This window comes from Macaca fascicularis, chromosome 2 (genome assembly GCF_037993035.2).
Source record: "Macaca fascicularis isolate 582-1 chromosome 2, T2T-MFA8v1.1".
NCBI lineage: Eukaryota > Metazoa > Chordata > Mammalia > Primates > Cercopithecidae > Macaca > Macaca fascicularis.
This window is the reverse complement of record NC_088376.1, coordinates 21,130,534-21,155,066: the sequence shown is the minus strand read 5'-3', so window position 1 is coordinate 21,155,066 and position 24,533 is coordinate 21,130,534. Positions and strand designations below refer to the sequence as shown.

The 24,533-nt window shown below is 37.9% G+C and overlaps 1 protein-coding gene across 10 annotated transcripts in view; it reads right to left on the bottom strand.

Moving 5' to 3' along the window:
* Positions 1-24,533, bottom strand: part of NEK10 (NIMA related kinase 10) — a 271,626-nt gene that overhangs the window by 172,557 nt on the left and 74,536 nt on the right. For all 10 annotated transcript variants that reach the window (XM_065539836.2, XM_065539837.2, XM_065539838.2 and 7 more), the window contains 9 exons: positions 24,218-24,279; positions 22,657-22,734; positions 20,635-20,699; positions 18,516-18,618; positions 18,294-18,422; positions 17,653-17,790; positions 14,752-14,797; positions 12,172-12,293; positions 11,932-12,034 (listed from right to left, as the gene is read on the bottom strand). In XM_065539836.2, the coding sequence (XP_065395908.1) occupies positions 11,932-12,034; positions 12,172-12,293; positions 14,752-14,797; positions 17,653-17,790; positions 18,294-18,422; positions 18,516-18,618; positions 20,635-20,699; positions 22,657-22,734; positions 24,218-24,279 (846 nt within the window). The remainder of the gene's footprint in view (positions 1-11,931; positions 12,035-12,171; positions 12,294-14,751; positions 14,798-17,652; positions 17,791-18,293; positions 18,423-18,515; positions 18,619-20,634; positions 20,700-22,656; positions 22,735-24,217; positions 24,280-24,533) is intronic.

The window sequence follows — 24,533 nt, the reverse complement described above, 5'->3', positions numbered from 1 at the left end:
AATGGCCTATAAAACTTACCTTACAGTTTGCAAAGGGTTACTTCAACAACAGCATGACAATAGGTGAAAAGCAGTTTAAAATACTGTACAGATGCAAGGTATTCCTGTAGCTTTCCACAGGGAACAACCCAGCTGTTCACAACCTTTCACCCATCACATACGTGTCAGTGACTTCCAAATTCAACCATAAAGTCCCAGCCTTTGTCTGGGATTTCACCTCCAGCCCTATAAAGCACCTGCCACTTCCCACCTAAGACTGGGCTCATCATTCAGTCATCAGAGATATCCCAGTAAACCAGATGGCATCTCATCTTCCCCATTTCCTGGACTTGAAATCTGCCTTTTCTCACTTGCTGCTATATTCAACCCCTCACAAAAGATGCTCTTGTATCTGCATCTTTCTTTTGATTTGTCTGAGTATAGTTTAAATGTGCCAGGAGCTTAGGTTGTCACTCCTCCTGCAAAAAAGGGGATGCACTTCTTTAGAAAGCTTTTCCTTTTAATCCATCCTACGGGGTATTTGGCAATGAAACAATCCACCAACACCTGCCTTCATCACATCAGGCTCCTACTGATATACCAGAAGGTCTTCCGATTGCTATTTTTCACAAAGTTTCCAGCTGCCTTATCTGGACCTCACGATTGTCCATTTACTCATTTGTCCAACACTAAAAGCATATGTTCTAGGTACTGAACCAGGTCTCAAGATAAGATGATAACCAGGTCAAAAACCATCCATGATGACACAGACTTTAGGGACCAGTGGTATAGATACACATTAAATAAAGAATCATACATATAAATGTAAACTTACAGTTGTGGTAAGATCATTAAAGAAGAGTGACCTTCAACAAACCCCTGTCCCATTGACACTTCCTTCTCTGAAGGTCACTTAGATTCTAATCTCTGCCCCCCAACTGCTTCCTGACCATCAGTAACATCCTCTCAGTGCAGGAGTCAGTGAGGGACAGGAAGGAGTTTCCCAGGATAATCCAAAGAGCTTTCCCTCAATGAACCCGTATCATTGGCACTTCTTCCTCTGAAGGTCATTCGGATTCTAATCTCTGCCCCCCAAACTGCTTCGCAACCTTCCACTAAATGAAGTCCAACTACTATTAATACTAAAATTACTTCTAATTCAACAAATGGCATGCTATTTAAGTCTAAAGTGGATATCCCTAAACAAAGAGTAGGGGGCAGGTGTTTGGTGTTGGTGTGCCAGGGACCCCTGTACCCTGCCACTTTCCACTTCTCCAAAGCTTTCTTCTCCAGTGTGGACTCCCTCAGGGATGAGAGAGAGGGAAGGAACTTCTCTTTCTCAACAGCATCATTATTTGCTTGATTTGATTGATGGAGTTACGATGTCACAGAGCTTCATGATGAAAAATTCAACACCTGATAAAAGAATTCTGAATTCTTTCTGAATTCTAGGTAACTCCATATCTGTGGTACATAAACATCACCTAGTTCTAAGATGTCTATCAACAGACTGGATTTTTGGAAAAACTAATGTCCTTAGCTCAGACTCAAATAGACATTATATCTGGGGTTAATGGGAAGTAAACCACAGGGGGCTCTTCTAAAATCATTCTTCAGAATGGGGTTTGTTTCTGGTTACTATCAGTTGGAATAATGGAGCTCTGTACATATAGCTCTAATATTACATAAAAGTGCCAAGGGCCAGACTCCTGTGAGGATGAGAAGTCAGGGGTGCACTCTGTTTTTCTCACATGTGTGCACACATGCAGTTATACACACACACGTGCACACACACACATACACACTGTGTGTGGCATGATACTGGTTCTTAAAAGGCCTAGGATGGACATCAGGGCAGTATCTCTGAAGCTCCAATGGCTTTAGTAGACTTAGCTGGCTGGAAATGCTGATGACATAATCAGAAGCATAGTACTCTGTACCACTGAATTAGTCTCTATAAAAATAGCTACTACCACCTACTCACTATGTTGCTTCAGAAAACACACTTTAGGAAAATTTACAGAGTGAAAACAACTCATCCAGAACACATCACACATCAGATTCTACCCCCTTCATGTAAAAGCTCCCAGAGAACCAAATCATATCCCAAATACACACTAAAATGAACTCTATTTTATTAACCTTAGTCTTTGGTGTTTTTATTTGGCCTTATAAACCTCAATTGTGAGGTTACTATTTGCAACTTTCATCTAAGGTCATAAAAATTTGGTGTCTCCTTCTGTGCTCACCCAGTTCGCTGTCTCATCAGAGGAGCGTAACAATTGTCAGGGTTAGGAACTAACCCCACCTGGCTCTAACTCTGTCAAATTGCCATTGTTATCTTTTTCTTGTAGCCAACTCAAAATTACAGAATCTGAGAAATGCAGAATGACCCACCAAAGGTGCAAGAATCTTTAAAGTACTTCAGAAATTGGAATTGACTGAATTTCTTTTGACATTTCCTTTTTATGTTATGAGACCCAATGGCAATACAAGGCAACTGTGATAACTTGACAAAAATATTCTTACTTTCTTACTAACATGAGGCCAATACGTTGACTAAGAAAAATTTCATGGTGATCCTTCTCACAACAGTTGCTATGAGGGTATTTAACACAAGTGGCTCAATATTCTGCAGTCTTTTAAGAGTACTCAAGTTGTGTCAGCTCAAACTCAAATAGACACTACATCCTGTTAACAGGAAGTAAACCACAGAACAAGTTCAAAGCAAGGCATGTTGACAGACCTACAAAAACCATGATAGAGTCCATCATATATGTATTTGACCAGGTTTTGTAAGTATATGAGTAACGTGCATATAAGGACTTTGAGTTCCCTATCAGAATTGCAATACTAATTCTTTTTTTATATATAATGACACAGATTTCTCAGCAGCAGTTTAGCCAACCAATAACAATTAAAAATCCTCTAATCCTCTAAAAAATTTAAAATATCGAAGATTCTGGCAATACAGGGTAGGTCCAATTCAATGTCTTAAACTTTGGTGGCATTCAAGAAAGTAAATTTTTTTCTTTGGGTTACTGTTTGCTCAGATGACAGTGGGAACTGCTTGGACCTTTGCCCATGTGTGCATGCAATTTCTACATTAATATTCAACTCCTCTTGTTTTAAGCACTCTTTCTAGACAATCTTGCCTATCAGAGGAGATCTCAAACCCAGGTATTGCCTCAATCTCTGCTCCCTATTTGTAAATGGCTTCTGAATATTTCCACCTGGATGTGTTTTTGTTCATTTGCTCATTAATTCATTCATTTGTTCATTCATTCTTCTATTCGTTTAGTCAATAAAAATATTAAATGCTATCAGAGATATAAGGTCAAGAAAGTTCGTTTCTCTCACCTCAAGGAGAAGATGGCAATAAGCTAGTGTTTTCAATACTTTGTGCTATGTGCTGTAAGACAGGCAGACCAGTGTACTAAGGGATCCCAGAAACTGGACATATCAGATGTGGATGTCAAAGATGCGACCCGGAGGAAGGGCATTTGACTTGAGTGGCAGAAGGGAGGAAGAGCATTCCAGGCAGTGGGATGGCATGTTAGAAGTCCCAGAGGTATAGAGCCACATCCTGTTCAGGAAAGTGCAACCTATCCCAGGAGGTCAGAGCAAGGAGCAAGGAGGAGATTATGAAGAAAGGGCCTTGGGTGCCATAAGGAAACTAAACTTTATCTTAAATATCATAGGCAACTATTTGAAGGATTTTAACCAGGAGAAGAGCATTATGAGATTTTAACTAAGCATGTCCAAAACCTTACACCTAAATCTCTGCCAATGGGAGAGCAATCTTCGCAAACTTAGCCTCTTTCTCAACTGTTCTCATACCTCACATCTCATTAACTGGCCACCAAATCTTTTTAATTCTGGGTCCCAAATAACTGCTGAATCAAGCCCCTTTTTCACATCCTCTTCTCCTGCTGTCATTGGAAAAACCCACATCATGTCTTTCCTGAACAAAGGCAAGAACCTTCAGTGGCAAACATTGTGGGCTAGCTCTCCAAAAGCCATCAACCAAATCCTCTCCCTTTCTCATCTCCAACTATAGAGGCTGGAAGCTCACCTCAATACTCTCTCTTACAATGAGGAGTAGTCACATGACTTCGTTTCAGTCAACACAATATAAGGCTACCGGAGACCTTCTTTGAAAGATTTTCTTTAACAATAAAACCAGAGGAAACAGCATTCGAAGAAGACACTTTTTTTTCCTAGATTTTACCCATGCAGCCAGCTTGCCTCCTGTCTTTGAATTTGGTAATAATGTCTGGAGCTCTGGCAACCGTCTTGTGACTATGAGATGACAAATATGTGGAGAAGTCAAACTGCTGGGGATACTGGAAAGAAAGGACAGAAAGGCCTAGATCGTGGCTGATCTCCCTAAGCTGCTGAACCCACCCTGGAACGACTCACCCTCAGACCCCTTGCTGTGAGATAACTAAATATCCTCATGGTTTAAGCCATCGTTAGTTTGGCTTCTGGCACCTGAACATATTCTAACTGATACATGTCCTAAACTGAGTATCTGTGTCCAGTCTTTCCCCAGCAGGCTCCCTCACCTGCCATTTTAATAATCCTTCTACCTCCTAGATCTGATCAGATAATTTCCAGTCTGAAAAATCTGAGGATAAGTCTTTGACAAGCTCCCCACCCACCAAGTCTCCCTCATCTCTTGGCACATCAAACACCTTGATAGTCCCTAGACACACTATACTCCTTCATGTCCCTATCCTCAGCATGTGCTATGCCCCTGCATTAACTGCTCTTACCCTTCCTGCTTAACTCTGCACCAAAAGATCCCTAAGGCAGAGTTAGTCACATTTTCCCCAGTGCTTATATAGCTGTGATAGACTATATAGCTATTCACTCATATTCTCTCGGGGGAGGAATGCATCGCATCCTGTTAAACCTGACTTTCTTTGACCAGTGAAATCTGAGTAGAAGTAACATGTGTTACTTTGGGACAGAAGTTTTAAGAGACACGGCATGGTTTCCCATGTTCTGTCTTTTCTGCCTCTGGGATGTAGAAAAAGTACAGAAGAAACTCCCTTACTGACACATAATGGACACGTAGCATTAGCAGGAGACGAATCTTGTTAAGTCAGGGGCAGACAAACTTTTTCTGTAAAGGCCAGATAGTAAACATTTTAGGCTTTGCAGGACACATATGGTCTTTGTCATGTACTCTTCTTTTTTCAACAAGCATTTAAAAATACAAAAACCATTCTTAACTCACAGGACATATAATAATAGGCCACAGCTCCATTTGTCCCACAGGCTGTAGTTTGCCACTGTTTTAGGCTGTTGAGACTTTCAGGTTACTTGTTACTTGTTACAGTATTTTGCATATACATTCTAGCTTTCATCACTCTGTAATAGAATTACAAGCTTCATGAAGACATAGGTTATGTCCCTCATGCTTGCTGTGCTCACTTGTAGGATGTGTCAGCTGGGAAGGTAATTGCTGAGCGAATAACAGAAGTTTTCCCCCATAAGACTGGAGCTCAGGGAGAAGAAACCATGGCTTTCATCTTTTATCTATCCCGGCAATGCCTGACCTGTGATAACATTTGATGAGCCTTGGAGCCTTTGATAAACTTTACACTGAATCAGGTTTGTCCTTGTTGTTACCATCAGAGCAGTTGCCATATATCACTTGAGAAACACGAATTCACACAGTCTGTTTGCAAGATGAACATGTGACCTTCTGCGTCATGTACTAAAGCCCATGTCTGAAATCTGTTAACTATAATTAAATGAGTTTTGTTTTTTCTTTTTTATTTGAAAGCAGAGGAGGCAAGGGGACATGGAAATCTTACATTAAAATGTGGGTATTTGAAAAGGTCAAGAAATATGGAACGGTGGGTTCAAGGGTAAGTTCATTTTTACAAATTCCCTTAAGAGTCATTTTGTAATGTGATGGCACAATATGGACCTTACTTGGCAGATGACAGTATTTAGGGCAAATGTTGACTGTGTTTCACCCCATGTACCACTGAGTTGGGGTCTGTTCCCTTGTATGGTTTCAAAGGCTGCAAATAAATGGAGGAGCAAGACCTGAACATGTGTCATGGCACATGTCATCAAAAGATAGTTTTTCAAATGGAAATATATTTAGACTTAAAAATACATAGCATTTGTAAAACCAAGCATAACAGAATGTGAGTACTTTCTACTCTGCTTCCTCAGCAAAGCAAACTCCTGTCAGCATGCTTACTATAAATAATTGCAAACCAACCTCAATCTTAAAACATTTAATTCACCTATATTGAGAAAAATGAGAAGATGAAAATTTTAGTTTCCTGAAAGCTTTTTTTTTTCTGATCACATTTTCAGTACACTTTGTCTCATGCATCTTAAACATCATTTGGCAATTCTGTGTTTCTTTTCTGGAAGTAAATAGATCTTCCAGTGCAAGCAAAGAGAAAAATAAAACATAACAAGGCTGCCCCTCTGAGGTGACATGCTTTAACACCCACAGCAGCCAGCTCACTCTCACAGGCTCTACTAATCGCAGCTGCATTCCACTTCCCAAAATATGGAAATTTTATACACTTAGTTTTAAATTAATACTGCAGGGTTTTAATTTAACCATAATCCCTCTTAAAGATAAGAGACTAATGGACATTTTTACATTATATCAATAGAGATAGACACTGAAAAATATTTTGGCACTATTATATTTAAAATATTTTTTAAAGAATGACATCAAATCTCTATGGATTATCTTTTCAGTCATAAAATCATTTTATATTCACTGAAAATAATGGGAGTACATCAATGCCCTAACCACACAATTGCTTTAGTGAAGAGAAACTAGAGTAGGCTAGGATCCCATTCTGAGCTCACTGCTTCTTCATCTGAAGGCTGCTAGCCTCACCAGTATGCCACCAACCTGTGCTGCTTCTTTATTTGAAACTAGGAAAATACTGCTTCACTTAAAGCTAAATGGTCTTAAAATCTGGAAGTAGGCAGGGTATGGTGGCTCGTGCCTATTATCCCAGCACTTTGGGAGGCCGAGGAGGGCGGATCACAAGGTCAAGAGATCTAGACCATCCTGGCCAACATGGTGAAACCCCATCTCTACTAAAATACAAAAATTGACTGGGCATGGTGGCATGCGCCTGTAGTCCCAGCTTCTCGGGAGGTTGAGGCAGGAGAATCGCTTGAACCCAGGAGGCAGAGGTTGCAGTGAGCCGAGATCGTGCCACTGCACTCTAGCCTGGCGACAGAGTAAGACTCCATCTCAAAAAAAAAAAAAAAAAAAAATGGAAGTAATTCTTTAATTGTATAACTCCTAAGTAGAACTCTGATAAATATTAATAAGATTGAGTAAAATAACACTGAGGGGCAGGACAGGGAAGGACAAAACAAAGGTTTGCTTATTTTTGTAAAACAAAGTAACTTCTTCTAGGGAGTCCTATATGACTTGAATGCAAGTAGAAATAAATATATTTATTAGTGAGTCAACATGAAAATGGGATGTTTTAAGTCAAATGTGTAAACTTAGAATATAACTACCCTGCCCATTTTGGGTTACAAGGTAAATTGACCATATGCTTTTATCTCCTCTAAATCTCAAACCCTACTAAAATGGAAAAAAAAGAAAAAGCTGGGAGAGGGGATATTCTTTGGAATGTTACTAACCCACAGGAACAATGAGAATGGGCTTGGCAACAACAGAGGATGAGATATTCCAATAAATGTGTGGCAGATGGAAAGTAGATAGAAGATGGTGTCAGACTCAGCAGAGCAAAAGTGCCACCCATGTGTCTGAGGAGGAAGGCTGAAGGGAGCCCATTTACCCTGAAGAGCCCAGGGTGCCATCCAAGGGAGAAGAGAAGCAGAAAGCTCAATACATAGAATTGAGAAAAAGTTTCCAGGTGCCCTCCCACATACACACAGCCAGTAAATCAAGCACCCTCTGCCACTAACAGAAAATATTCATTTTTCAAAGAAATAAACCAGCAAGGAACCAAGCAGAGTAGAATTCAACGAAAATCTATAAACTAAATGTGGTTCCCTGAGTCCTGTTTGTTGATGCTGCTCCCAGAATGCCAGCAAACAGGTGCACGTACCCCCAGGCAAGATACTCAAATAGTTTTCTCTAGAAAAATAAAAGTTTAGATACTGATTTTGGAGTCTTCAAAGGAAAATTTCCATTTTACTATAAGGAAGGGCACCAGATGACAGCCTCAACTGGAACTCACAGTGCTTCCAACAGCTTTTTTCATGACTTCCTCAGAATTATTAAAGACCAGCACAGGGTCACAAGACAGTTGAGAAAAGCCCCCAGCCAGAAAGAGAGATAAGACTAAGCAGGAATAAAATGTGTATATATACTCCTGCTTAGTGTTATATATGTATGTATACGTATGTATGCTGTGTGTGTGTGTGTGTATATATGCGTATACACACACGCACACACATATATATATATACACACACACACACCTTCAGAAGATACAGAAACAATTCAGGATGCTGAAGAAAAAAAAGTCTATATTACCCTGAGAAAGAATAAAAACAGGGTTCCATAAAAATAAAACACAAAATAAGATAACATTTTTTGAAATTAAAATATGATAATATAAATTTAATATGCAATGGAATGGGAAAGAAAGTTGAAGAAATAACTCAATTACAACAAAGAGACAAACAGTTAAGAACTAAGATAATTATTTTTAAAATTAGGAGACCATTTTGTACATATGGTATCTAAGACTAAAAAGAACTCTAAAAATCAAAGCAGAGAGAGCAGAGGGGAGAAGAGTAGTGAAGAAATAATGCAAGGAAACTTCCCAGGACTTAAATTTTAAGTCTCCAGATTGAAGAGCACACCTAACTACAGACACATTGGATTTTAAAGACTCATCCAAAGCAGTGGATAAAGGGAACATTCTGAAATTTTCCAGAGTGATAAAATACTTCATGTATCAAGAAATAGGCATCAGAAGAACACTGGATTTCCTGACAGCAAAACTAGATACTAGAAGACTGGAGAAATGCCATTAAAACTTGAGAGAACAAGGACTTTCCTCTGAGAATATATACACCAAGCCAAACTACCAGTCCAATAAGAGGGTCCCATAAAAATATTTGTAGCAAGTGAACATCCAAAAAACATAACGCCCAAAGCACTCTTTCTTAGAAAAGTACCAGAAGACATGCTTCAGCAGAGCAGGGGAGTTTACAAAGAAAAAGACACAGAACATAAGAAACAGAGTCTACAACTGGAAGATCGATAAACAATAGTTCCATGACAATGGCTGTGCAGCAGGCCTAAAGTGAAACCCAGAGTACACTGCAACAAGCAGCTGCAGGAACAAGGAGTCCAGGAAAACAAAAGTGGGAGTACTTGTCAGGTTTGACCATGTGGAAATAGTACTGAGAGGGCTTTACAATTCTTCTGGAAGATTTGGAGAAAAATAAAAAAATAGGTACAAAGAAAACTAGGAACACAAACAAAAAAGAAGGCAATCATTAACTCTAAGAAAAACAAAACGATCTATGAGAAAGGATAAGTAATCAACATCTAACAATAATTACACAGTGATAATAATGTGAACATTGAATATTGACTTAACATAAAATTCTGTTATAACTGTACTGGCAGGATGGTAGATGGGGAAGAAGAAGAAAGAAAACTAAATTCTCACCCATTACAATAGAAAATCAAATACCATATAAGAAAAAGAATAAAAAGTGGAGAAGTAGCTGTTTTGTGCAAAGAGAACTAAGGGTTTCAAAGGGGTGGGGCATGAAACTGTTTTTCTCTATAAGCTTTTTATTTTGTAAACTGTTTTGATGTGTGATAATGATTAAAGAAAGCAAATATGAGTTTAGCAAAAAAATAAACCAGGCTACTGCAATAAAAGATTAAGCTTAGTACATTTAAATGTAATGAAAGGAAATGATTACAGCTAATCTTCGTAAGAAAATAAAATGCAGAGTTGGCTATTACTCAGAAAATATGGCCTGAACAGCCATTTAAGGAGGATTAAACATGTTTGCTCTGTTGTATATATACATAACTGTGTTATATACGTGTATATATACTATTTGTTATAAAATTAAAACATAATTTATTATAATCCTTATTAACCTGTAAATTGACATACCAGCATATAAATAAATTGTAAAAAATTTTCAGGAAATATAAGTTCAATTTATAAAAAGAGAAAACATAAAAAGCTTAAGGTAAACAAAGTTATAATTAATTTCAAATGATTAAGCAAATGTGTGTCCAAGATAAAGATTCAAGTTATTTTGTCCCTTTTTTAATTTCACAATGCATTGGCTTGGAAATATTCCCAGGTAGCTCTGTATTGAAGGTTATCTAGAGTTTCTGTTGTAGGTTGTTTTTTATTTTTCAACAAATATATTAATATACAAATATATTAATATTAATATATTAAGATGATGTTCTACTTATAAAAATCTGGATGGTAAACTTTATCATTCCTGAACACATGTTGTTATAGCAAATGTGTACATTTGGAATTGCCTTCATGAGTACTTAAATTCTAAAACTAAGGGACTCAGCTTTAGATGCTGTCATATGTTGTCATATGACATCGATGATGTCTCCATATCAATAACATTGATGGCAGTAGTCTCCAGCACTGAGTTTCTAAGGCAACGCAATGGGGTGGAGGGCAGCAACAGTATTAAGACCTCTATTGTTATTTTTAAATGTATCCCTTTATGTTTTATTTCTATAGACTTTGTTATTTACTACAGAATCTTTGCTCAGTAATATACACATATAGAATTTATAAATAAGCCTATGTATATTGGCAGTGTATTCTTAAAAAATTTTTACTGCTGGGATGTTATGATGAAAAATATTTGGAGACTGCTGGTTTAGGAAGGTGTCTCCCTAATTGTAGTTAGTGAACCATTAAAGTCCATGAGGGTAACACAAGCGTTCATGAGGCAGGCAGGAGAAAGCCAATATGTCATCCTAAGTTAAAAACTTAATTTTAAGTTATGATTAATACTTTAACAATTGGGAGGAGAAAATAAACCTTCTCATTTGCAAAATTTTATCCAACATCAGGCCTACCTCCTACAGATGAAAAAAATTGTAACAAAAACTCTATGTTGAAATATATAAATGGCTAGAGGTTTTACAGCCCTCCATATGTACCTCTGTCACTCATAAGGCACAGACTATGGTAAAATGGTTCAAAACAATGCACTCATATGGTGGTCATAAAAGCTTTTGTTGATGAGGCAGTGTTCTGCAGTAAGAAAAAACCTGAAAACCATTGATTTTGGAATTAAATACTTAAGTATTCTAAGAGTAGTTCATTCTCTCATATGAGCAAAATACAGCTCATTTAGAACTACACTAGTCACTGTCCAACATGGTAGCCATTCATCACATAGGGATGTCTAAATGAAAATTTCATAAAATGTGGTCGGGCATGGAGGCTCACGCCTGCAATCCCAGCACTTTGGGAGGACGAGGCGGGTGGATCACACAAGGCCAGGAGTTCGAGACCAGCCTGGCCAACATGGTGAAACCCTGTCTCTACTAAAAATACAAAAATTAGGTGGGCTTGGTGGCGGGTGCCCATAATCCTAGCTACTCGGGATGCTGAGGCACAAGAATCACTGGAAACCCAGGAAGTGGAAGGTGCAGTGAGCTGAAATAGTACCACTGTACTCCAGCCTGGGTGACAGAGCAAGACTCTGTCTCAAACAAAACAAAACAAAACAAAACAAAAACCAATTAATTAAAATTTAAGATGTATTTCCTCAGTCACATTCATCACATTTCAAGTGCTCAATAGCCACATGTGGCTAGTGGCTACGGTACTGGACAGCACAGACAAAGAACATTCCCATGAGTGCCAAAAGTTCTATTGGACACTACTGCTCTAGAATAGTATTCAAGGATTCTTTAGTTAAAAGGTTTAAAATCTTTATACTTACTAACTGTTACTTTGTCCTTATCCCCCAACATAATGTTGTTTGGTGTCAGATCTCTATGGACAATCCTCTTCTCCTTGTGTAAGTATCGAAGAGCTAAGCACAGCTTGAAACAATGAATAGAAAACAAATTTTATTTCCCCCAGCATACATATAGCCAATGATGACTACTGCACATGTCTTTAAGAAGCCAGCTCAGAATTTTACTGTTTCAAGAAAAATTTAATGAAGATAAAAACATACCTGTATAAATATTTTCCATAGTCTGTCTTCAGTAAAATGGTGATGTTTTTCCTTCAAAGAACTGAAATGCTCTCCAAGCGGGGCTCCTTCTATAAGCTCCATAACTATGTACAACCTATCATCTATACAAATATCACAAAAGGTCATAGAAATTTAAACTCAATACAGATATTTTGAAAAACTTTACAAATGAGAGTTCAAGCTTCCCAATGTCTGTGCGGGACACTAACACTAAAGAATTAGGGATGACGTGTTAAATATGGATCCACTCAGCCCTGGAAGAGGTGGGGAGGGTCTTAGGGAAACGGGGGCCCAGCAACAGTATCTTCTGGCTACAGGCAACCCCTTAGCATAAGTTTACACTGGCAAATATTATCATTTTCTACGTATGCCAGGATGCGGAATGATTGAAAGGTGCCACAGAGAACAAGCAAATGACCTCCAGTCATGGAGGATTCCCTGAAGAACCTGTAAGCCCATCCTTCCTCCCAACAGTCTAAAATTTACCCTCAGATCAAGGCAAGACATTCAGAAAATTGCATTTTCAACAGTATTGGTTCATAGTCTGAAAGATTTACCTTACAGAATTTTACACCGGAATAATGCCATGGTCTTGCAATGACACAGTTGAAAATAATACACATGATAGGAATTTCTGTTATGCCTTTCAAAAGCAAAAGAAAAATAAATGGACCTCTCCAGGTTTTATCTTATGGATACGGAGAACTTCATGACTGACTGTATTTGTCTTTTTGCTTTGGATGCCAAGAAACAAAGGAGTAAATTCTACTTCCTCCTCTAAAACCAATAGGGTTTACTAACAATGGGATGTGATATGTGTCTTTTGAAACTTTGGCATGTATACAAAATATGTGTGTAGAAAATGTTCACAAAAATGGAATCATACATGTTCTGCAATTTATGTTTTTTTCATTAAGCGGCCTTATATTTCAGTGCACACAGATCCATACCATTCTTTCTGCTGGTTGTATGGTATTGCACAATACGGGGATACCATAATCTATTTAATCATTCTCCTACAGATGGACATTTATATTGCTTCCAATTTTTCATAATTTCAGGAAATATTCATTTATGTACCAATACTACTTCTAGCTTTATTTTTAACTTTCTCATCCTTCATTCCTCTTTATTGCAATTTCCTAATCTATTATATCATATTTTATTTATTTTTAAGCCATTTCCAATTCTTCTTTTTTATTTTTATTTTTATTTTTTTCTTTTTGAGGCGGAGTCTTGCTCTGTTGCAAAGCTGAAGTGCAGTGGCGAGATCTGGCCCAATGCAACCTCTGCCTCCTGGGTTCAAGCAATTCTCCTGCCTCGGCCTTCCAAGTAGCTGGGATTACAGGCGCTTACCACCACACCTAGCCTTTTTTTTTTTTTTTTTTTTTTTTGGTATTTTTAATAGAGACGGGGTTTCACCGTATTGGCCAGGCTGGTTTCAAACCCCTGACCTCAAGTGATTCACCCGCTTCAGCCTCCCAAAGTGCTAGGATTATAGGCGTGAGCCACTGCGCCCGGCGGCCATTTCCAGTTCTTTTTGGAAGCTGTCAGGTAGTAAAAAACGTTTTTGTTTTTTATATTAAGACAAGTTACGTCACTTCAGTACAAGTCAGAAGCCAACCTTTTTTGAAGGGATATGCACTAAATTATAGAAAATTATTTTAACATCAAGAACAAATGGCTAAGGGGACAGGATTTACTGCACGAATTTTAGCACTGAGTTTTTCTGAGTCATCTAGGGGAAGGGAGATGGGTAAAATCTCCCATCTCCCGGCTGTCCCAAATGCCAATGTACACACACAAAAGGTTTTCTTAAATAGCAATAGCACTGATAAAGAGGTAGTTTGGAAGCCCCAGTCATTGCCTTGTATCTCTTTAAATCATTCTTCAAGTGGAGATTTATTTTGACATTTCATACGTGACACATATCATTAAAGCTTATCAATACTTGTATCATTTCTGTTATGGGTCCTATTTAAAACAAACAAACAAACAAACAAAGTGGCTGAGTTTAGCTTTATCTGTGTTTTGGTTCTAGTTCAGCATTCCATCATACCTGCAGAAAGCAAGCCTGCCTACCTGCAGAATCAGTCTGGGCTCCATTGCCACCTTGTGGCATTTACCTGAACTTCAGGTAAAAGAAATCTCAAAGACCTAGCTCTCTCCAACTTATTTTGGGGATGGAAAATGACACCGGCGTCAACAAAAGCAACTTCCTTTTCTTTTCTTTTCTTAAGGAAACCACCACCCATTAGTTTTCTTTTTTCTTGATCCTATTAAGTGATTTTTTTTGTATATGAGAACAGCAATAACTATTTTCATTTGTTCATGTGTTTTTCACACAGGGAGCTAAGTATTTTATAACTATCTTCAGGTCACTGACTAGGTCACTGTTTCGCTAGTCAAGAAAGTGATGCTTAAGATCATCTACTGTCATATTAACAAAAAAAGGTCAATAAAATAGTTGATAAGGTTTCTTTTGCGACATTCTAATATAAAAATATATGTGACAAAAATGTTTCCTTATTTAGAAATATCATGAAAACTCATACTTACTTTCCAGAAATGTTTTGTAATAACGTACAACGTTAGGATGATAAAGCTATAAGAAAATAAATAACAAACATGTATTGCACTGCTTCAAAATACAAGTTTTTTCACTGACTACTTAGTTGGACTTCATATTTGAAAACTACAAAGAAATTATATTTATTTACAAAGCTAAGCACTTCAAGATATCATTGAACTGAGATTGTGATTTTTAAAAACTTGTTGCTTATAAACTGATCTGAAAATAGTAATCCTATATAGCTTTATTAAATAAAATTTAAAACGTTCTATCACCTAACTTTACTATCTAACTTAACCAAGAGAACTATAGAGGTAGAAGGAATCTTAAGAATTCCTTTAGCATGCCTTGTCACAACCCCACACACAGACTGTATAAAGGAGAAAAGTGAAATGAGGTAGCTTCTGTTGACTACAAATATTCATTGTTCTTTACCTCTCTCTACGATATAAATATTTATGTAAAGTTTGTGTCTATTTACACTATTTCTGTCTTTCTATGCTCTCCAAAATGATTAGTAGCAAAATGACATAATCTAAGAGTTAACTCATTTTAAATCATAATAACAGTTGACAAGGACTTCCTACTTAACCAAGCTTTAGTCAGACTCCTCTGAGTCCTCTTCATGACTAGGCCTCATCCTTGGTCTGTCAGTTTTAGCAACTTATATCCTGCTAAGTCAGTTTATGGAAAAATCTCCCACCCTTGACCTCCAATTAAGTTTCCCATCCACTCACCCTTGATATCTAACCAAGTTCCTCTTAGTAAACTTCCGTCCACTGACCCCCTTCACCCTGACCATTGGCTCTGAGTCCTCCGCTGTCCGGTCCTCGAATTCAGAGTTGGGTTCAATCTCTCTCCTCTATTACAACAGTTTGACTTCTATTGCCATAGTATTGAATAACGTCTTCCTCACCATTTTTAAAAAGTGTCTGGTGAAATTTCTCTTTGATATAAGTTAAGAATGTTAGTGGAATTTCTAATGTTTTAATTTTTAAAAGGTCATTTTCTAGAAGAATGCTAATATTTTTGTAGTTTTTGCTTATAATTTGAGTTTCTAGATAAAATTTATCTTAGAACAGTCACCATCACATCAACAAATGGCTTGCTTGCATCTCTTTTTGGTCTTTCTGCAAGTCTTTTTGCAGGAAGATTGCTAGCTGTCCACCAAAAACCTGCTGTCTCATTGCAGTGCAGTTGTAGCTGGACATGGCTTCCCAGTTAGAGAAGACTTCTCAGCCTCCCTTGAAGCTGGGGGTGAGGTTACCACTCAGCTCTGACCTGTGGAATATGAGAGGAAGCATGTGTGCTTCCTGTGTGAACTCTAAACCTTGGGAATAGCCCTCCATGCTCCTCCTCATCCCACCTTGGATGTGAGCATGGCTATGGCAGTTTCAACCACACAGATGAAGACAATGCACTAGGAGGTAACAGCACAAGAAGAGAGAAAAAAGCCTGCATCCCCAAATGATCGCATGGAGCAGAGAACACCTCCAACACGGTTTACTCACTTCGGGATTGTTCCGTGAAAGGGAAAGAACCCACTGTACTGTGAGTCCTCTTTTTAAGCACCTGCATTTGGGATCCTCTTTGTTAATGCAGGTTAATCTTAATTTACTCTCCCATTCTAGCCCCATTTGTTTTGCTTCTGCCTGCCACTACCTCCTCCTTTAAGGACTCAATGTTACCATCCTTTCCATCAGTTTGATCCTCTAGTGAGAGAGTAAGTTTGAGTCACCTCAAAGCCCAAGCATAGGCCTCCTATCTAATCCTAGTCTAACAGTTTCTTTTCTCAGGAAACATGCTAAAACAAATAATCTACTTCATCAACTAGCAAGCGGCCAGCAGATCTTAAACAATATGTGACCAGGTAACCAACCAGAACCATATTCTGGACCTGGCTCACCCGTAAGGACTAAAACCATATTTGGGTCCAGATGAAAACACTGGACTGGCTTAGTCCAAAAGCCCTGTTCTAGCCTTTTGCTACAATGAAAGAGCACACTGTGGAAGGCTAGATGACCACACAAACACATGAACAAACTTTTTAAAGTCTGGTCTATTAGTAATAAAATCAACTATAAAATAAACAATTAACGATAATATTTACTATAATGTATACACTGGAGTAGAACTATCAATTTCTATGAATAAAGGTCTCCATGTTCATGGAATTTGTTACATCCCAACACAAATGCTATGCAAATGTGACTAGTGGAGGACGAAAGCAGCGAAGCTGACAGTGCACCACAGGAATTATAAATGAACAGTATTCATAATGAATGTGCAAACAAGGAAGGCTGAAAAAGAAACCAATGTGTTCTTGGATCACACAAAGAAATCCCATTTCTCTTTGAAATGTTTATTCTTCCTCCTCAAACAAACTTTCATAATGAGAGTTAATTGAGCTGTTACATTATGTCAGAGTGTTCTGCTCATGCCAATAAATAATAACCCATCTTGAAAATCTACACTCTAGATTTTATAAGCCATATTTGAGGAATGTTAACAGCTTGGTTCCATTTGGCAAAAGTCAAGAAACAGTCATATTTCTATGTATGTAACTAAGTAACCAAATATCCTAAAATATAATGAGAAAATAATAGATATGCTCACAATGAAAAGAAAAGGATTTCTCATATATGATGCATTCTGTACTGTAAATCCAATTGTTTTGCATCCATGACCCTGATATAAACTCCAGACAGTGTTTTATGCTTCAGTGTCAAGCCTTAGGGGAAAAGCTGGCAAAAATATCACTGCTTCAATGTCAATTATTTCATGTGGAACTAGTTCATAAGCATCATAGACAAGAACACCACAACTCTACTTTCTTGCAATGATATGTATTTAAGAAAAACATCTTCAGAAACAAGAAAAACATTTACCTGCTCTTTAATTATTGTTAATTCAGAAACAATATTCCTTACGCTGCTGTCTCGATCTTTCTTATCCTTTCCAAATGCTGGGTTATGTAAATTGACCTCTTTCATTGCTAAAAGATTTTGACCACTACGCTTTCTAACCTAAAATAAAGAACAACAACAACAAAAAAAAAGGAACAGGGTAAAGAAGTAGAAGGTAGAAAGGGGAAGAAAGAGATAGGCTAACAAAGTCACGTGAGTAACTAAGTCATATAAATAAGTCACAGAGCATTTAAAGTTCCAGCTGTATTTACATTAAGCTCAGCTCAAAACACTGGTATCCCCTGGGTCAATCTGTAATATTTAGTAGCATTTTACAATTTAGAGATTGCATCATGCATTGGGAGAAGCTTTTTTGAATATTTTTGTGACAGATTAATGATGCCTTTTGTCTTAAAAAGTCAGTGGCCGATTTCTAGAGCTTACAGCTAAAACAATATTAGTGTGGCTATCTCTGTTTGACAAAAACAATCATTCTAATTTTCATATCTATTTGTTTGCTATTTTTCAATGACAAGAGTTCCAATTCAATTGAATATCGGTGTGCAAGTGTGACATCCTGTTTGGTTGGGAGTATCAGAAATGTTCCCCAAGGGGAAAGTCACCTTGTAAACACAGCCAAAAGCTCCACTTCCAAGATGATCCAAAATCGCATAGTTGCCTATATATTTCGAAGGAGCTTTGTTCTGATTAATGCTTTCAATATTTTCAGCAATTTGCTTCAGTTCATCCTCCTAATCAAAATATAAAAAGGAAATGGGTTTCTGTGATAAATTCCATCCTAACTACATAGCAGCCTGCCAAAATATTGAAAACTCAGGACTTACCACTAATAAATTCAACTTGGATACCAATTCTTCATAAGCACTGATATCACGTACATAATGTCCTATGTCAATGAAGATCTCAAACAAGTCTGTGGGGAAAACTCTACAGAGAAAATTACACACACTTATCGTAGGACTTAGACACTGTTGATCATTACTTCCCTTTTTTTTTTTTTTTTTTTTGAGATGGAGTCTTGCTCTGTCGCCCAGGCTGGAGTGCAGTGGCGTGATCTCAGCTCACTGCAAACTCCACCTCCCGGGTTCACGCCACTCTCCCGCCTCAGCCTCCCGAGTAGCTGGGACTACAGGCGCCTGCCACCTCGCCTGGCTAATTTTTTGTATTTTTAGTAGAGACGAGTTTTCACCATGTTAAGCCAGGATGGTCTCGATCTGCTGACCTCGTGATCCGCCCGTCTTGGCCTCCCAATCCCTTGCTGGGATTACAGGCGTGAGCCACCGTGCCCGGCCCATTACTTCCCTTTTGAATGCAGCTCGCTCACTGATTAATTACACGAAACAAATTTAACTTCTTTTGGTTATCAACAAAGTTGGAGAAACAATATTCTCCAACTTACCTTAAAAAAATACACTATTTACAGTTTCTGTGGGGTAAGAAAAAAACAAATGGAGAAGAAAGTTCTAGAGATCTGCTGTACAACCTTGTGCTTACAGTTAACAACACTGTACACTTAAAATTTTAAGAAGGTAGATGGCATGTTAATATTTTTACCATAATTTAAAATTAGATATGATACAGATTATACAAAAATCTTATTTGTAAGATATTTGGGGGTATAGGTATTGAATATATTAGAAGGAAACATTTATTGGGTGTTTTTTTGGGGGGTGTGGAGCACTTCCACAAATGTCATTTGACTCAGATTTTAGTAAGAAGTAAATACTAATCTAACTTTTAAATTAAAGTTCCATGAAAATAAAAATACTGGTATGAAAAATAAAACAAATAAGGAGATTCATTCACCATTCCCAAGACACTGGTTTCCAGGGCTCACTTTTAAATATTTGAGTTCACTAAAAGGGATGGTTTAGAGCTTTGAAATGAAAGAGCATAAAGAATAAGTAGCTGGGCGCAGTGGCTCACGCCTGTAATCCCAACACTTTGGGAGGCCGAGGTGGGTGGATCACCTGAGGTCAGGAGTTCAAGACCAGCCTGGCCAACATGGTGAAAACCCGCCTCTACTGAAAATACAAAAATTAGCCAGGTGTGGTGGTGCATGCCTGTAGTCCCAGGTACTCAGGAGGCTGAGGCAGGAGAAGCAACAGAATGAGACTCTGTCAAAAAAAAAAAAAAAAAAAAAGAACTAATTTTACTTTATTTTCCTCTAAATCCAAGCATCGTATAAAAATAAAGTAACAACATAAAATGCTCCATGCTTTCTGTACTTGATGTCAGCCAAAAGGCCAAAAAGTGATGCTCCATGCTTTCTGAACAAAAAAACACTATATTAACTCAATATTTTATGCCTATTCTGCCTTCTTAACAAGATGTTAGTGAAAACTTGGGCCTATGATTTTGGCTAACCCACCCAACTAAATGGTGTGCAGAACACCACTGAGGGCACCAGTGTTTGCTTCCCAAAATGGTGGCCTTTCGGTCAGGCTCACCAATGTGGTATCTTGACGCCAGAACGTCCAGCCTCCCCTTCAAATGAGCTCCTACACTATCAAAGACACACAGAAAAAGTTTGTTTTCCCTTTGATTAAATTCCCTTTGACTAAAGGGAAATTCCCAGATCGATTTTCAAATTTCTAGCTGGAAAAAACAAGCTCATATTTTAATACCATCTTTTAAAAATGTCAACATCTTTAATTATCAAAAAGAAAACTAAAATTATAGTGGTCGCATGTAATTAAGGAGAGTTGTATTGATACGGCGATTTATGCTCTTTCATCATCATTCTGTTAATATTCAGTGTGGCTGGATACTGAATCACTACAATAGCTCACTTATATCTGTGAAATAAGAAATCTGAAGACACATGGTTTGCATACTGATGTGTTATTTTTCTACTGTTGCATCTAAGCCAAGTATGTGAAAACAGTTCAATCTAATGAGCTCCTAAATCGAATGATCACTTATATTTCTCTAACCTCATACCTTTTAAAGAGTGGTCTGTTTCTTTCCATACTGAAGAGAAATCTCAAGGCTCTGAAAGCATAACACTAGAAAACAAAAGGATATGTGATTCTTAAATGGTAGCTCAGCAAATGAAAACATTTTCAGGAAAGAATTAACAGGAAGTAAACATTAACGTGACTTTATTGTAAGTGGCTGGTCCAGGTTGGAGCCAAAGCTTATAAGGGAAAACAAAAAAACACCAGCACCTGGGGTCATTCCCGTATTTACAAAGTGTTTATGTTGTAGAACGCTGGGAATATTGGCCTTGCTTCACTCGGTACTCGTCATTCATTTCTTTCTAGAAAGTACAAAATGAGTACAGAGACAAGAAATAAAATTCCAATGCTGAGAAAACCAAACGTCTGAAGATTTCCAGGAGCTCAAGGTTTATTTTGTTTCTAGCCTGCTATGTATACCTCAATATTTATATGGTTTCTGTGAGAAAATAAACACTAGAAATGATGACATATAAAAATAGTCACAGGCACACTGGACTCAAACTTGACAAATTGGTCTCCTGAGTAAAGAGTCTTAAGCATTCCCCAAATAGAACAATCTACAGTAACTCCCTAGAATGCTCAGAAAGAGGCCTGTGAGGCTTTAGCTAGGAAAAATAAACATCTGACATGTTGCAGAACTGAGAAAAAAGAGTGTGCCCAGCCTGCAGCTGTGCCTGCACAATAGGCCACCATTGGATTGATCAGGGTCTGCTGAATCAAATCTGGGATCAATTCCTAAAATCAGTGATCTGAATACAGAAGTGTCCCAAACAAATTGCCCAGAGAGGTGGGGCCGGCAACAAAATGACATGAAGGAGCCAGGTGAGAGCAGGGGAGACTGTGAGAAAGGGAGAGCATGCGTACTCCTCAAAAGTCCTTCATCTGGAATTCTAAAAAACCCTCTACTGGCTTCACAAAATGTATCTGCAGGATGGGTTTGTCTTCATCTGTTTACCAGCACAGTGTCATACATCTGTGATGCACTGAAGAAATCGTCCCATGCCTGCACCTTCCCTGGCAGCTCTCCAAAAACCCCTGCTCGCCAGCACAGAGATCCCCAAAGAGTCTGCTGGGTTTGGCCATCATTTTGGATGATAACTCTTAAATCAGATTGGAGACAAAGGTTGTTTCTTTCTTCCTTTTCAAAATGACTTGGGGGGAAAAGAAAAGATGAGCTACAAGTATTGCAAAGACTAACTTTAAATCAAATTTTGACCTTAGGGACACTGCCCTCTGCCCCCACTCTGCCAATACCCACTCCTCAAAAATGAACTTAGAACCTGCATAACTGTTCCCCTTTCTTACATGTGAGGCCTCATCTCCTGGAGCACTGCCTTCCCAAACCACACGCCCCAGTTCCACTGAGCAGCTCCCCCTCCCCTCAGCTCCCCCAATACCCACTCCTCAAAAATGAACTTAGAACCTGCATAACTGCTTCCCTTTCTTACATGTGAGGCCTCATCTCCTGGAGCACTGCCTCCCGCAACCACACACCCCAGCCCCACTGATCAGCTCCCCCTCCCCTCAGCACACTCTAAGCTCACAGCTTTCACACTTGGTGCGCGCTGTTCCCTTGCATAGAATGTCCTTCCACCCTGCAGCAGATGCCACTGGTGCCCCACCCAATATCCCCTTATCCACTTGGCAAGTCCCTTCCCATCCGTCAAGATCCGTGATGGCAAATAATTTTCCCCTGTTGTTATATTCTGATACATAAGGAATGAATATTTTTTTAAAAAAATAGAACTTATTGATAAGCAAAGAAACACCTAAATAAATCACCTAATTCTCCCACACAGAGAAACCACTGTTCAGCCTTCTGCATTGTTTTAATATTATTTGATGCCATGCCATGCCAATCTTCCTCGCCAGGTATTTTTCCCCCATAGTCAGTACGGGGACCAGTACTAACCTAAACATTCTAAAAATCATAGATCATTTTACCAAAGTTACCCCAGGTTTCAATAACTTGATATTGCAGGACAACAGACATGTTTATTACCTGTAATAGATTAGTTTTTGCTGCATTCTTTTGCTTATTTGGTAAAATTAATTTTGCTATTGTATATACACCATTTTCCTGAAAGAATAAAGGGGTCATACTATGAGTGACAACACTGTAGTGATACACAAGCATAAAGAGGCAAATCAACAATCTCAAAAATTAGTATCAAAGAAGAAATGTTAGTATAACTTTGGACCTTGAAGTAAACATTACAGAACAATATTTAAAATGTCAACATAACACTTTTAAACACCAAAGAGTGCAACTACAATCTTAAAATTCCAACTGTCTGTGGAGAGTCAAGATTATTATAAAGTACATAAACATAAAGTGATTCAAATACCTTAAAAACAAAGAATGAGAGATTAAAAAGGGACAGAGTAAAGGTGTCCCAATATCTTAGAATTATATCTTTAATATTTATTTATATCCTTAATTACCACAAATGTAAAGGGAGACATTATATTTCAGTTATTAATTTATGTCTTTATTATAATCTTGACATCTTTCTAGATTTTTTAATTGAAATATATACATGAAGGAATGAACAAATAATAATACCTTACAGCCACTTTTCTATTATCTAGTAAATACATAATGTACTAATCTTTACTGTATGCAGGCATTCATATTATAACTGCAAAGAGCCTTATTTGCTCTATCGCATCTAATCTCTGTAACAACTCTGTGAAATTAGTCTATAATTTCCTTGTTTTATACGTGAGAAAAGCAATACTTACAGCAGATACATTATTTTTTTAGAAGCCAAGCCAAGAAATAATAATTCCAGGAATTAAACCGCAGCCTGGCCAACTCCAAATGCCCTGCTTTATCAACTACCCGCCGATCTGCTGAGTTTCTCTCATGTCCTAATTTAATCAGTGATGAGCTGATCCCTTACTAACATGCATGTATTTTGAAGTTGGATATCATATTGACACAGTCAAAAGGTTTTCTCTGTAAAATTCACTAAGTAGGAGGTAACTTTTGCAATAGAAGCCCATACAAGGGTTGTACATATACGTGTGTATATTTATTTATATAGATATTAATTTATATTTATGTGTATATATACATACACAAACATGTATATATAGCTGTACATACAGTAGATTAATTAGTGGATGATACTTTGCAAAGTCAGTTTCTTGGCAATAAATATTTTGTTTGCTGTGTCTCAATCATCATCTCTAACTTAATAATCTGATGCATAGGTTTAATCAAAATTACCGCTGTCCTTACCTTATGGTATTCTACATGCCCAGAATTAAAGCAATTCAGAGTATCCCTTTTAGAAAGATAAAATAAAAAGTACTGCACATAACATAATGAAGAAACATCAATTAACCACATGTCGGTCCTTTTTAAGTCAAGTGAGTTAAAGGAGGAAGGACAAAATATAAAGTGGAACTCTATTAGTGAAATGAGAAACGTTAAAATAGTTTTTAAATCACATGATGGGATCCCAAAACCTATGCTCTGGGATACAGACTGCACCACAAGGTGAGTTGATTATGAATGGTTACGGAGACCTGACCTTGAGAAGGAGTGCTCTCACCTGAACCACCTGGTGGGCATTGGTGTCATTGAGCACCAGCTCAGTGAGGGCAGCACAGCAGGCTGGAATGAAAACAATCAAATGCATAGTGTGCATCATTGCAATAAATACACTTTCACATGAATACTCTTGCTCCACAGGGTATTTTTATTATTTTGCTATGCTTGTTAGCAAAGTAACTCCTCAAGAAACACTAATTTTCCTTCTGGCACAGCTCTGGAAGAAGAGAAGTTGACTTGTAATGGCTTCTAATTCTCCTCTCCATGTATTTCCTGTACACATCTATTCCACAGCAGCCATTTATTGAGAACTTACT